At 41.8% G+C, this 13,053-nt stretch overlaps 1 protein-coding gene across 1 annotated transcript in view; it reads left to right on the top strand.

Moving 5' to 3' along the window:
* Nucleotides 1-13,053, top strand: part of LOC145414180 (uncharacterized) — a 45,922-nt gene that overhangs the window by 7,433 nt on the left and 25,436 nt on the right. The window contains exons 2-4 of the mRNA XM_080283746.1: nucleotides 6,940-7,088; nucleotides 9,327-9,509; nucleotides 10,993-11,085. Coding sequence (XP_080139872.1) covers nucleotides 6,940-7,088; nucleotides 9,327-9,509; nucleotides 10,993-11,085 — 425 coding nt within the window. The remainder of the gene's footprint in view (nucleotides 1-6,939; nucleotides 7,089-9,326; nucleotides 9,510-10,992; nucleotides 11,086-13,053) is intronic.

The raw sequence follows: 13,053 nt of genomic DNA on the forward strand, positions 1-13,053 counted from the left end.
AAGGGTGACCAGCCTCACCTGGCCCTGAGTGACATTATGTGAGCAACAAACTCCAACCACCCCACACATGGAAACCAGTACAGGCTTCATCTAGTGCTACAGCCTACTAGACCACCAGGCTTCATTTAGTTATAAGGTGTAGTATATAGTTTCCTGAGTTGTGGAAAACCATTTGGCTTAGTATTCAGTGTAGAATCCCTGAGAGAGAGGGAGAAAAAGAGAGAGAGAGAGGCAGCACTACATCAAATGAGAGGATGGCGTGTACTCTTGCCTGCCACAATCTTGGACGATATCTTTAATGTTGTTCTTCCTGTATCCACATGATTTTATTCAGTTTACATTTCCATGTGCATATATGTTTAAAGCCCATTGGCCTTGTTAGCATGTGTAAGTCTTGATGGCATCCCTCCAATTGTTACTATTTTCAGCCATTTCCCTACTCAGTCCCCTATTGGGAAAGTCACCACACAGGACTTTATCTTTCTTCTTTGATCAGCATCTGGCATTGTTCCCTCCACATTCATTCCTGTGACTCTCCTCAACCAGCCACCTTCCTCTTTCTCTCAACAATTCTGAACTATCGTAACCTGCCAGTTCGCTTAAGTTCTCTAATATTATGTCAAATTTCTTTTGCAACACACTGTTCTCAATTATGTCACTCCGTAATGCCATATTCATTCATCTAAATCTTTTCATATCTCTGCATTCCACTCTGCTTGTATCCTCTTGTCTCATTGGCCAAATCTCACTGCCATACAGAATAAAATTTTTCACACATGTTTTGTAGAGAGTACCCATAGCATGAAAAGAGAACCCTTTTATGGTCTATGGTCAGGGGAATTAGCAGTTTCCCAAAACTTCATTTGTACCCTTCCCACTCTAGCGGTGGAAACATCCTCTTCTCCTCATCCTGCACTGAACATGTCCCTCTGGTAACATAATTCCTCCATGCATTCCAAGTGGCAGTCACCCAAAGCAACACTTTCAGTTATATTATCAATAGCCTGAACAACCTTACATACTGCTTCTTCAAAAATTTTCACTTCTTGCAGGCTGCCTTTGACATTTCTGCATTTCTTCTGGACCTGCCTGTTAAAAGTTGTACACAGAATAAAATTCCTCCATACTCATTTTTTACACACAGCACAAAGCCATACACCATGACTGCAGTATTACCACTCTCATACCTGCTATGCATGACCTTTGTTTTCTCTCTACCTATCTGTAGCCAGATGCCTCGATCCTGAAAGGAGTGGCCACAAACTAATCACCACCATGTCACCCTGTCCCCTGCCATTACGCCACCCACAGCTCACATCCCCCCCTCTCTCATATACCTCTCCACTTCATCCCTCCATCTCATCCTCTGTCTCCCCCTCCCTCTCCTCCCCTCCATCTCATTCACTTACTCTCTCCTCATTAGTCTCATACTCTTTATCCAAGCCACCTCAATGTATTTCTCCTGACACTTTCTATCACATCCACATCCACATCCACACCACAACACTCTTTCACTTCCTCATTTGTCAGTCTGTCTCTCCATGTAACTCCACATGCTCCTCACAAATAACTCATTTCCACTGCTTTCTCTCTTGACTTACGTCTTGCCAACAAGATCCAAGCTTCACAGCTATACATTAGAGTTGGTATCACAATACTGTCATGCAGCAACTTTTTTATTTCCATGCCCATTTCCCTATTTCCTATCACTGCTTTCAAAGAACCAGCAGCCTTTCTTTTCTGTTGTACCCTTTCAAGCACTTCATCCTCCAAACTTCCATCCTTATTCATCACATTATCGAACTACTTAAATGCACTCACATTTTCCATTTCCTCACTGTAATTTCAATGACAGTTTCCCTCGAAGACCACAACTTTACTCATCCCTACAGTCACATTTAGATTCCATTTCTCACAGTCTCCCAAACTCGTTCACCTGGCCTTGCAGTTCCCTTCATCTTGACTTAACAATATAGTATCAGTAGCAGACAACAGAACAGTAAGTTTCCAAATGTTGCCCTCTTTCATTAAGACCTCTCCAACACCCACTACCCTACCTTGTATATCTTTTATAACTCCATGCATATACAGATTGAACAACCTTGGAGACAAGACTTGTCCCTGTTTCTGTTCAGCATTCAGACAGAAAAATTCACTCATTTCACCATTCACATGCACTGCAGCCCTAGTGCCACCATACATACTCTTCATGGCCTTCAGCAGCTTCCCACTTACTCTATATATTCTTATTATTTTCTACATCCTTGTCTATCCACCCTGTCATATGCTTTCTCCAGATCCCTGAAGGCTACATTCAACTTCGTTCCCTTTTCTAGAAACCTTTCCACTTAACGTCATAGGATGAATATCTGATCTACACAGCCTCTTCCCTTCCTGAAACCTCCCTGTTCTTCGCCAACTAATTCCTCTGTTATTTCCCTAACTCTGTTAATAAGTATCCTATCATGTACTTAAGCTTTTACACTAAGAAGACAAATTCCACTGTGATTACCACACAATTCTTTTCCCCGTTTTCCTTTGTACAGGAATAATTATACCTGACTTCCAGCCCTCCGGGAGTCTGCCTTCCTCCCAGGCCAATCTGCACATCTTCCGCACCCATTCTACTACTATTTGTCCACTGTGCTTCAGCATTTTGCTACACACTCTTTCAATTCCTGGGGCTTTCCCCATTTTAACTTTCCTCTTTGCTTCTGCTACTTCCGTCCTACTGACTACTTCCTCCCTTCTCATTACCCTCATTCTCTTAGCCATTCCACAGCCACTTGTACTCGTGTTACTTTCATTATCCATGTTTACCAATTCCACGGTGTTATCTCCATCTGCTCACTTTTTCTCCCTTCTCCATTAGCAATTTGCCATTTTTATCTTTCACTGCCCTCCTACCCTCATTATCACCCTATCTAACTCTCTTTACCCCCTTCCTTTGTTTCACCTGTAACTTTTAGTCAGTTTTCTCCCATCCACCCATCTGTTCAAACTTCTGTGTGGCCTCCTGCATACTTCCAGCAATCAAAATTAATCATCCAGCACATAAAATCTCTCAGAATTTTCCATTCCTGAACACCCTTGACAGCCTGAAATTCTAGTGTAGGGAAGGCGCTTTGAATTGAATGGATAGGATATAGCCTTGATTAACCCCTTGACCACACAAGATTCTTTACAAATTGATCAGCGTAAGGAAATGAAGGGGTGCATGGGGAATGCCCATATGGTAGGAGGAATGTGGAAAGGGAAAGGATACTGAAATTCAGGGAGGCAATGAACATCATTGTGTGCAACAAGCACTTTAGGAAATGGGAGAGTAGGCTGATTACATATAAGTCAGGGAGTAGTAGTAGCCAGACTGACTATTTCTTGGTCAGGATGGTTGATAGGGGGTTAGTGAAGGATGTTAAAGTTATAGGGAGTGAAGAATTTGTGCAGCTGATATGCGACATTGTATTAAAGGAGCACATAGTGAGGAAAATAACCTAGCAGGCTTGTACCAAAGAAGAAAATTAGGAAGTTGAAAAACCAAACATTAAGGGATGTCTTCTTTAGCGAAATGAGTAGAATGGTGGCCGAACTGGAGCTGTAGACAGAAGTGTAAATGAACAGTATATAGCTGTCAGGAATAATCTCCTTTGAGTTACTGATTCAGTATGTGGATGAACAAGGGGCCCACCATGACATAAGGCACATGTAACATTGTGGTGGGATGAGAGTGTAGAAGCTGTGGTTAAGGAGAAGGGAGGACTTTTTCTGGAATGGAAAAGGGTTGGTAACAGAGATGAATACTGTACTGTACTTGGCTGGCAAGCATGGGGTCAGAGAGGAGCTAGACAGGGCAAAATCTGAGACTCAGAGACTTTTATTGGATAGCCATAATAGTGGTGAAAGGAAGAATGTGGTATCTAAGGTGGCAAAACAGATGAAGAGAGAAATCAGGTGTATCATAGGTCAGTATGTGTGAAGAATGATGAAGGAAAGGTAGTGGTGCACAAGGAGGATATAAAAGACACTTGCAGAGAGCATTATGACTGGTTGCTGAATGAGGAGTTTGACTAGAGCAGGGAAAGATCAGAGTCTGTGGATCCAGTGTTTGGCCCTTGGCCTTTGATTAATGCTGCTATTGTTAACAGGGCAGTTGGCAGGATGCATTTAGGAAAGATGGCAAGTGTGTCAAGGTTGACTGCTGAAGTATTGAGAGCTTGCAGAGACAATGGAAAGAGTTTTGTTACTGATTTGACCAGTTCATTTATATATGAATGTGTTGTTCCAAATGACTGGCAGAAAAGTGTGATTGTAAATACAGTAAACCTTCAATATAACGAACTAATTGAGGGCAGGGGTGGGTCGCTATATCCTAAAGTTCGCTATATACTAGGGGTCGGTATTTCTAATGGATTACCTAACTCAGTTCGCTATATATGGGGAGTCGTTCGGTCCTACATACTCAGACATAACCTAAACTAACTTTATGAAGTTTTACATGGAGAATTCAATGGTTTATGAAGTTGCACATGTAAATACAATACTGTATGAAGTTGTGCATATAAATACAATACCTATAATAAGAATACAGTATAATATATTACTGCTGCAGTACACATTACTGTGCCAGGAAGGGATGCTGTTGAAGTACACTTACTGTAATGTGCCAGGAAGGGATGCTGTTGAAGTATACTTACTGTGCCAGGAAGGGATGCTGTTGCAGTACACTGGAAGGGATGCTGTTGAAGTACACTTACTGTGCCAGGAAGGGATGCTGTTGAAGCACACTTACTGTGCCAGGAAGGGATGCTGTTGAAGCACACTTACTGTGCCAGGAAGGGATGCTGTTGAAGTACACTTACTGTGCCAGGAAGGGATGCTGTTGTCACTGTGGGCTGATTTGCAAACTTCCCCCGCATTTATTGACCTTTGTTCACAAAATCCGGGGGAAGTTCGGTCACTATTTGGCCGTTCATTATTCCTGAAATTTGTAATACTGGGGTTCATTATATTGAGGGTTTACTGTAAGTTTAAGGGGAAGGGTGATACCCAGGAAACAAAAAATTATAGAGGGAGGAAACTTTTGGACCAAGTAATGAAAGTAATGGAGAGAGTCCTAGAAGGTATGATGAGAAAAAGAGTGATGAGATTCAGTTTGGGTTTATGCCAGGCAAGGGGAGTAGTGATGCAGTATCCAATGTCTGGCAGCTTCAGGAAAAATATGTAGGAAAGAAGAGGGAACTATACTTTGGTTTTGTTGGTTTGGAGAAGGCTTTTGACAAGAGTTCCTTGGGAGGTGGTGAAGTGGGCAGTGAGAAAGCTTGGGGATTGAGGAGTGGCTGGTTGAAGTGGTATTGGCAGTGTACAAGGGTATTCACACCTAGGTAAGAGTGAATGGAGATTTGAGTGATAGGTTTTCCATGAATGTTGGTGTGCATCATGATTCAGTCTTGAGCTTCTTAATGTTTACCATGGTGCTTGAAGCTCTCTCACATGGCTTCAGATTTTTACTCCCATGGGAGATGTTGTATGCTGATGACTTGGTGTTGAATCCTGATAATGAGAGGAAAGTGGACAGATTATTTAGGAAATGGAGAGACAGAATGGGGTAAAAGGGTATGAGAGTAAACGTGAATAAAATGAAACAGTGATATGTAGGGCTGGTGGTGGTACTGTCAAAGCAGAGGGAGTATGGCCTTGTACAGTTTTCCACGGGGGTGTGGGACACAACTCCGTCTTGTGCAGTGTGTGTGATAAGTGGGTGCATAAGAGATATAGTGGTATTTGAAGTAGGCTGCAAAATAATGTTGATTTCATGTGTGCAATATGTCATATAGAGCATGTAGAGACTGAGAGTTGAGAAAGGATTGATATTGCTGGAGAATCCCTTGAGTGTGTGGAGGAGGTTTGCTCTTTGGGGGATATGTTATTTGTTGGAGGTGGGCTTGGATGAGGAGTGGTTGGAAGAAGTTTAGGGAGCTGTTGCCTCTCCTGACATTGAGAATTGATCTCCTTCCTTGCTAAGGAGTCTTTGTATGTGGCATTTGTTATGAGTGTAATGCTGTATGGCAGTGAGACTTGGGTAGTAAAGGAAGTGGATATTTGTCTGCTGAAGCATGCAAAAATGACAATGATTAGATAGATGTGTAGTGCAGCCTTGGATGATAGGCCTGGGAGGATTAGGATTGTGATTGAGGAGTTGAGAGGAAGGATGGAACTTGAATGTATTAGTGTTTTGATGAGAAGGGCTAGAGTGAGGTGGTTTGGGCATTTTGAAAGGATGTAAAATGACAGGTGGGTGCATAAAGTGAGAGGTGTGAACATCGAGGGTAGGATTGCAAGAGGCAGAGCAAAAACAACCTGGGACAAGTTCATAGGGTGTGACCTCAGGGATAAGGGACTGAATAATGAGGCTGTCAGAAATTAAGCAGCATGGAAAGCTGCAACTAGTTGACCAATGTCAACTCATGCAAGCATGTTGGAGCCTTTATAAATGAAACAAAATAAAATTAAGCATCTGTTGGTAGCAAGAAGGTGAAAAGTATATTATCACATTGAAAGGGTTAATATGAATTAGCTTTGATTCTACCTTCAGGTGAATCTATAGTACTGTGAGTGACAAATCAAGTTGTTTGTTGTAAACCAGGAAGCCAATTACTATGTTACATAGAAACCATATAACCATCAAGTAGATTCCAGGTGGTCTAGTGGATGAATGTGCTCGAACTCAGTGTGGCCTATAAAGGGTTTGAATCCAAGAGATGATTGGGATTTACTGCACTCATAATGCCTCTAAGGGATGAGTGAGTGGTGATTCTTGCTGTAAATGTTGGAACAAAGTTGCCTAACCCCAGGCATCTGTGCTCCTGATGAGCAATAATTGTGTACTGCCATACAGTATAGCACATTTTTTACCATTTGTCTTTATGACCCTTTCTGCAGTTGTCAGCAGCAGGAGTGGTGGGAGTGTGGCTGATCGAGGTTACCTACTGGAGGAGGTAACTCGATTATGCAGGGAGCGACACCGACTGGCACGACTGCACCACAAGGCAGAGCTAAGAGTCATGAACAGTCTTGCACGAAGAAGGCAGGTGAGGCAGGCTGGTTGGTAGGCATATATTGCTTAGTGGTCAAAATAGGTTGAGGACATAAGTTTGCCTAATATTTCACCTCATCTACTTCTTATTTTCCTCCGCTGGCTAAAGTAGTGAATCTAAGAAAGGTTCAGTATGTTTTTCAGCCCATGTAAGACTTTTAAATGATGTATCAAGAAGAAACTGACAGACATGCCTTGAGTGTGAAGTAGGTGCAGATGGATAAATGGCAAATTTTTATCTGTGATCAAACATTAGTCATTCTATGCGAATGTTTGCCTTTGAACTCAGACTCAAGAGTGGTTCAAATTGCATGAGTCATGCATCATTTTAAAGTTAGAATTATTGAATTCGTTGAACTTGCAAAGAAAAAGTTTGTAAACTGTTAATGGACATTGTGACATAACAAAATAGTGTATTTTTCTGGAACATCCATGGCATAGTGGTAGGTGATGATCACAACATGTATTATAGCTTTGTGGCTATTTGTGAATGCAAGAACAGTGGTCATTGCACCAGGACATTATTGAGTATAGTACTGGATCATTGTCAGTTATTTTGCAGGAATATTTGTGTTGAGGTAACTGATTACAGCAGGAATAATAGTGAACATGGCACATGACCATTGGCAGATATTTTGCCAGATTATCAGTGACAGAGTTTGTCCTGATGACTTCAACATGGGTTGTTATGTTGACTAAACCTCAGTGAATATATCATCAGGTGTTTGATCATGACAGCCAGCTGGTTGACCATGATGTGATTCAGAATGCTGAATCATTGGTGAACAGTGAGCCAAAATGCAAGCAAGACAAAAACATGTGATGAGCACTAAGAATGGTCAGCTGTGATTTCACTTAGAGGGTGATGACCATGGTGCGTTATCATTGGTAACCTTTGTGCCAGAACATCAGTGCTGAAGAAATAAGTGATGACCATGAAAAATGTACAGTGATAAATTAGTAAAGACTAAATAACCAAAACTCCTGATTTTTGATGATGCTTATGCTAGAATATCATTGAGACAACAGTATGTGACTTTGGAAAGTGAAGAGGAATTAGTTGGAGAAGAACAGGGATGTATTAGGAAGGGAAGAGGTTGCGCAGATCAGACATTCATACTTAGATCTTTGGTGAAAAAGTTTCTACAGAAGGGAATAAGTTGTATGCAGCCTTCATGGATTTGGAGAAAGCATATGACAGGGTGGATAGACAAGAATTGTATTAAGTATTAAGAATAAATGGAGTAGATAGGAAGTTGTTGAAGGCCGTGAAGAGAATGTATGAGGGTGCTAAGGCTGCAGTGTATGTGGATAGTGAACTGAGTGAATTTTTCTGTTTGAAGGTTGGATTGAAGCAAGGATGTGTCATGTCTCCGTGGTTGTTCAGTCTGTATATGGATGGGGTTATAAAGGAGATACAAGGTAGGTTAGTGGATGTTGGATGTGTTTGCAAACTCCCTGTACTGTTGTTTGCAGATGATACTATATTGTAAAGTGAAGATGAAAGGGAGCTGCAAGGCTTGGTGAATGAATTTAGGAGGGTGTGTAAGAAAAAGAATCTAAAGATGAATGTAGGGAAGAGTAAAGTTATGGTCTTCGAGAGAAGTGAAGTCAGTGAATGAGAATGGATGAGGAGGAAATAGAAAATGTGAGTGCATTTAAATACTTGGGTAGTGTGATGAGTAAGGATGGAAGTTTAGAGGGTGAAGTGCTTGAAAGGGTACAGCCAGGAAGAAAGGTTGCTGGTTCCTTGAAATCAGTGATAAGAAACAGGGAAGTGAGCATGGAAGTGAAAAAGGTACTTCATGACAGTATTGTGATTCCAACTCTAACGTATGGAAGTGAAGCTTGGACGTTGTTGGAGGGACACAAGTCAAGAGTGAGAGCAGTGGAAATGAGTTATTTGAGACGAGCATGTGTGTTTAGAATATTTGAGTGTCTGGCTTCGGGGATAATGTATCTAACCTCTTCCTGGAGAACTTCAGTCATAACTACCTGTCTTACCTATTGTTACCTTTAGCTATGTAGTTACATTGTTACATATTGTGTCATTACATATTAATGCCTACAGTATTACTAGTAACTCTGTCAGGGTCATATAACACTTAGCTGAATAAGATCATCTGATGTTAGCTGGACCACTGTACAGCATAGTGTCAGAGATAATGAGACCTTGAGAGAGTTACATATGATGATGATGATGATAAATCAGTCAGAATGTTTTCTTGACCAGGGTGATGATGGCAGTGATGGTGAGGCAGATGATGATGATGGTGGTGGTGTGGGGTGGGCAGGCCGGGCGTTGGCTGCACGGGAGGCCCTTGTGGCAGCGGACAAAGACTCAGCCACCTGTCAGCTACGCTATAAGTTACTGCTGGAGGAGGCTCGCACACATGCTGCAGCTGCCACCGCTAAGGTACCATATGGTTAGAGGCCGACGCTGACAGGGAGCCTACTCGTGGTGGTGCTATATACCTTGGGTGGAGCAAAGCAGCTGTAGCATCCACTTAGGAGCCATATTTCCTTATATTTCCCTGCATCTCAGTGTGGGAAGGACCCTGCTCCGACCCTGGTGAGATGCTGTCTACCTCAGGGTGGGTGCCAGTTTCCTACACAGTGTAAGTACTGTGCTGTATGTGTTGGACAGTCCCACAGAAGTGGTCGCTTACCTGTGGTCAGTGGGTCAACTTGGCCAGAGAGTCTGAGGTTAAGTTACAACAATAACAATTAGAGGCCAGAGGTTGTATTTATGAAGGATCCTAATCAAATTCCAAGATAAAAAAGCCTCCGTAGCAGTTAATTGTTATCATAGACTATCTATCTGTCTATTGCCGGATGCCTTAATTCCGTAAGGGGTGGCCACAAACAAATCGCTTCCATGTCACCCTGTCCCTGCCATTTCACTGCCCTGCTTCCAGCTCACACCCACATCTCTCATATACCACTCCACTTCATCCCTCCATCTCATCCTTGGCCTCCTCCACCCTCTACCCCTCTCCACCTCACTCACATACACTCTCCTCATCAGTCTCTCAGTCTCCATCCTCTCCACATGGCCAAACCACCTCAGTGTGTTTCTCCTAATGCTTCCTATCACATCCACATTCACACCACAATGCTCCTTCACATCCTCATTTGTCAGTCTGTCTCTCCATGTGACTCCACAGGCTTCTCTCAAATAACTCATTTCCACTGCTCTCACTCTTGACATCTCTCTCTCCAACAACATCCAAGCTTCACTTCCATAAGTCAAAGTTGGTATCACAATACTGTTATGTAATAACTTTTTTTATTTCCATGCTCACTTCCTTGTTCCTTATCACTGCCTTCAAGGAACCAGCCTGGTGGTTTACAGGGTAATTAAGGTGCTTCAGTCGCATTGAGCCTGTGAAGGTTTATATCCAAGATGTGATTGGAGTTTATTGCCCACGTAATGCCACTCAGGTGTTAGAATGCAAAACAACTGCACTGACTGGCTTCACACTTCCAACTGACCGGGCCCCGCCTGCACACTGCAGGACCCTTCCGGTGATGTCGCCACTCAGGACGTAACAGAAGTGTGTGCACACACACACACCAACAGCAATATGCACTATCACTCTCGTCCTTTCTTCTTAATTTGACGAAAGATTCCATAGTATTTATAGATTTATAGATAGCAGTTGAACTACCTAGGCAATATTTCTGTAATTTACTGTGGACTTTACTGAAATAAAAAAGAAATAAAAAATGCAACATGTAATGAGAGTTTATTAAAATATAAATAGCAAAGTATGCATCTTTTGGAATATGTCATAGAATTTGTTAGAGTTGACAGTGGCCTTCTTGAAGAAAAATGCCACCATACTCAAGGAGCTCAATTGTCAAAATACCCTTTGTGGCTCCTGTTGTGTTTCCAGGCTGCTAATGTGATGGAGAAATTCATGGAGCAGCAGAGGCAGCTGGTAAAGCACAGTTTCTCACCTCTACCACCAGATCCTGATCGCAACCAGGCAAGGAATTCTTAGTCAATTTTCCATTAGTCCCTTGAGTCCAGTGAGATTTTTTTTTTTTTTTTTTTTTTTTTTTCCTGTTTATCTGGTTTATCCTTGTTACTTCTGATGATATTCACCTTAGAAAGGGCATCTGACTCCTCATTATTATTATTTTTTGTGTGTGTCTGTTTTCCATGTAGCATGGATCTGATTGGTTCATTTGACAGCATTCCTCCACCTTGCTTGAGAAAGCTCTCCTAAGGTGAATAAAACTGTCTGATGGTAGCAAATATAAAGTTAGTAGTACAGTGCAATGCCCTAAATCTGAAATGGTTTGGAGCAAAGGCTTTTGGACACCTGATTTGTTGGGAAATTGGAAGGCTGTCATTACTGGCAAGTATATTTACAGAGATCCACATACTTGGCAGTCCCTTCAGTAATCGCTGTACCCATGCTACATTTTATCATATAATCATGGTTTTGAGAGTTCTGGCATAAAAATTTGACAGTGAACAATAACAATTTTTTGTAAGCAGAACAAAAAAGGAGGAAGTTAACCTCACGGGTCTATTCTAGTCCAGCTTAATTAGCTTGGGTAGCTGCAGACTACTACAACACTTTGTAAACCTAGTGGTCACCCTGGAAAGTAAACAATTTCTTTTGCAGATATATGTATATTTTTTTTCAGTAAACTCTCAAAATTCTTTTGGAAAAGGAATTTTTGGAAATTTGGAATTCATGTTTTGGGAACCTCACTGCACTACATCACCAGAGTCATCATCATCATCATGTGGGGGCAAATGTCATGGGCCCTTAGCCACCCACCCATAGGGGTCCCTTTGTGTAAAAGTTCAGGCATCAACTCTTCTCCCGTCCAAGTATCTCAACAGTAATAATTGACCTGCTCCAGCCATGAGTTATGTGGCCTTCCCCTTGGTCTCTTCCAGCCCATTAACTCTCTCGGAGATTACTCCTTGACCAGGATCAACCTCAGGAAAACAGGCCACTTGCCCATATACAGTAACAGGAGTTGGCACTGATGTATTATATAGGTAACAGTCCTCAGTTCAGTCTCACAGAGTAGTTGCTCTTTAGGTACCTGGTTGTACCAGTGATATCCCATGATCCTGTGAAGGCATTTAGTACCAAAGGAGTCATTTTTGCCATTTCAAGTCACTGTCTAGTGTCCATGTCTCACAACTGTTGAGTTAGACAAGGAGTACGAGTGCCTTGGAGATGTGAATTTTTGTCATACACAAATAATGACAGTGTCAAATACCCAAGCTGAGTGAATTCATAACTTTGTAGTGCAGACCGAAACTATGGGAAATATTATTGTCTAACATACCGTTATTATGGAAGATACTGTCAAGAGGGTGCAAGGAACAACATAGTGGAATGTGCTGTGGAGCAAAAGAAGAAATCATATAATCAGTGGATGGAAAGCAGAGGCATGAAGTTGAGAGAGGTAACAGAGAGTTATATGTAGAGAGGAAGAGAGAGGTGAAAAGATTAGTAAGAGAGAAAGAAGAGAGTGGATGAGGAATATGGAAGGAATTTGAGTGTAAAATGGAGAGGATGTAGGGAAAATTTTTTGGAAGGAGATAAAGAGGTTGTGTAGATCAGATATTCATTCTTAGATCTTTAGTGGAAAAGTTTCAAGAGAAGGGAATGAAGTTGTATGTGGTTTTCATGGTTTTGGAGAAAAGACAGGGTGGATAGACAAGGATCGTGGAAAGTATTAAGAATATATGGAGTAGATGGGAAGTTGTTGAATGCTGTGAAGAGTATCAATGAGGGTGCTAAGGCTGCAGTGCGTGTGGATAGTGAACAGAGTGAATTTTTCTATTTGAAGGTTGGGTTGAAATATGGATGTGTTATGTCTCCATGGTTGTCCATCTGTACATGGATGGGGTTATAAAAGAAATGCAAAGTAGGTCAGTGGATGTTGGAGTGGCCCTAATGAGAGAGGGCAGTGTTTGGAAA

This window comes from Coenobita brevimanus, chromosome 98, assembly GCF_032717465.1.
Source record: "Coenobita brevimanus isolate Jiangsu-jjx chromosome 98, ASM3271746v2, whole genome shotgun sequence".
NCBI lineage: Eukaryota > Metazoa > Arthropoda > Malacostraca > Decapoda > Coenobitidae > Coenobita > Coenobita brevimanus.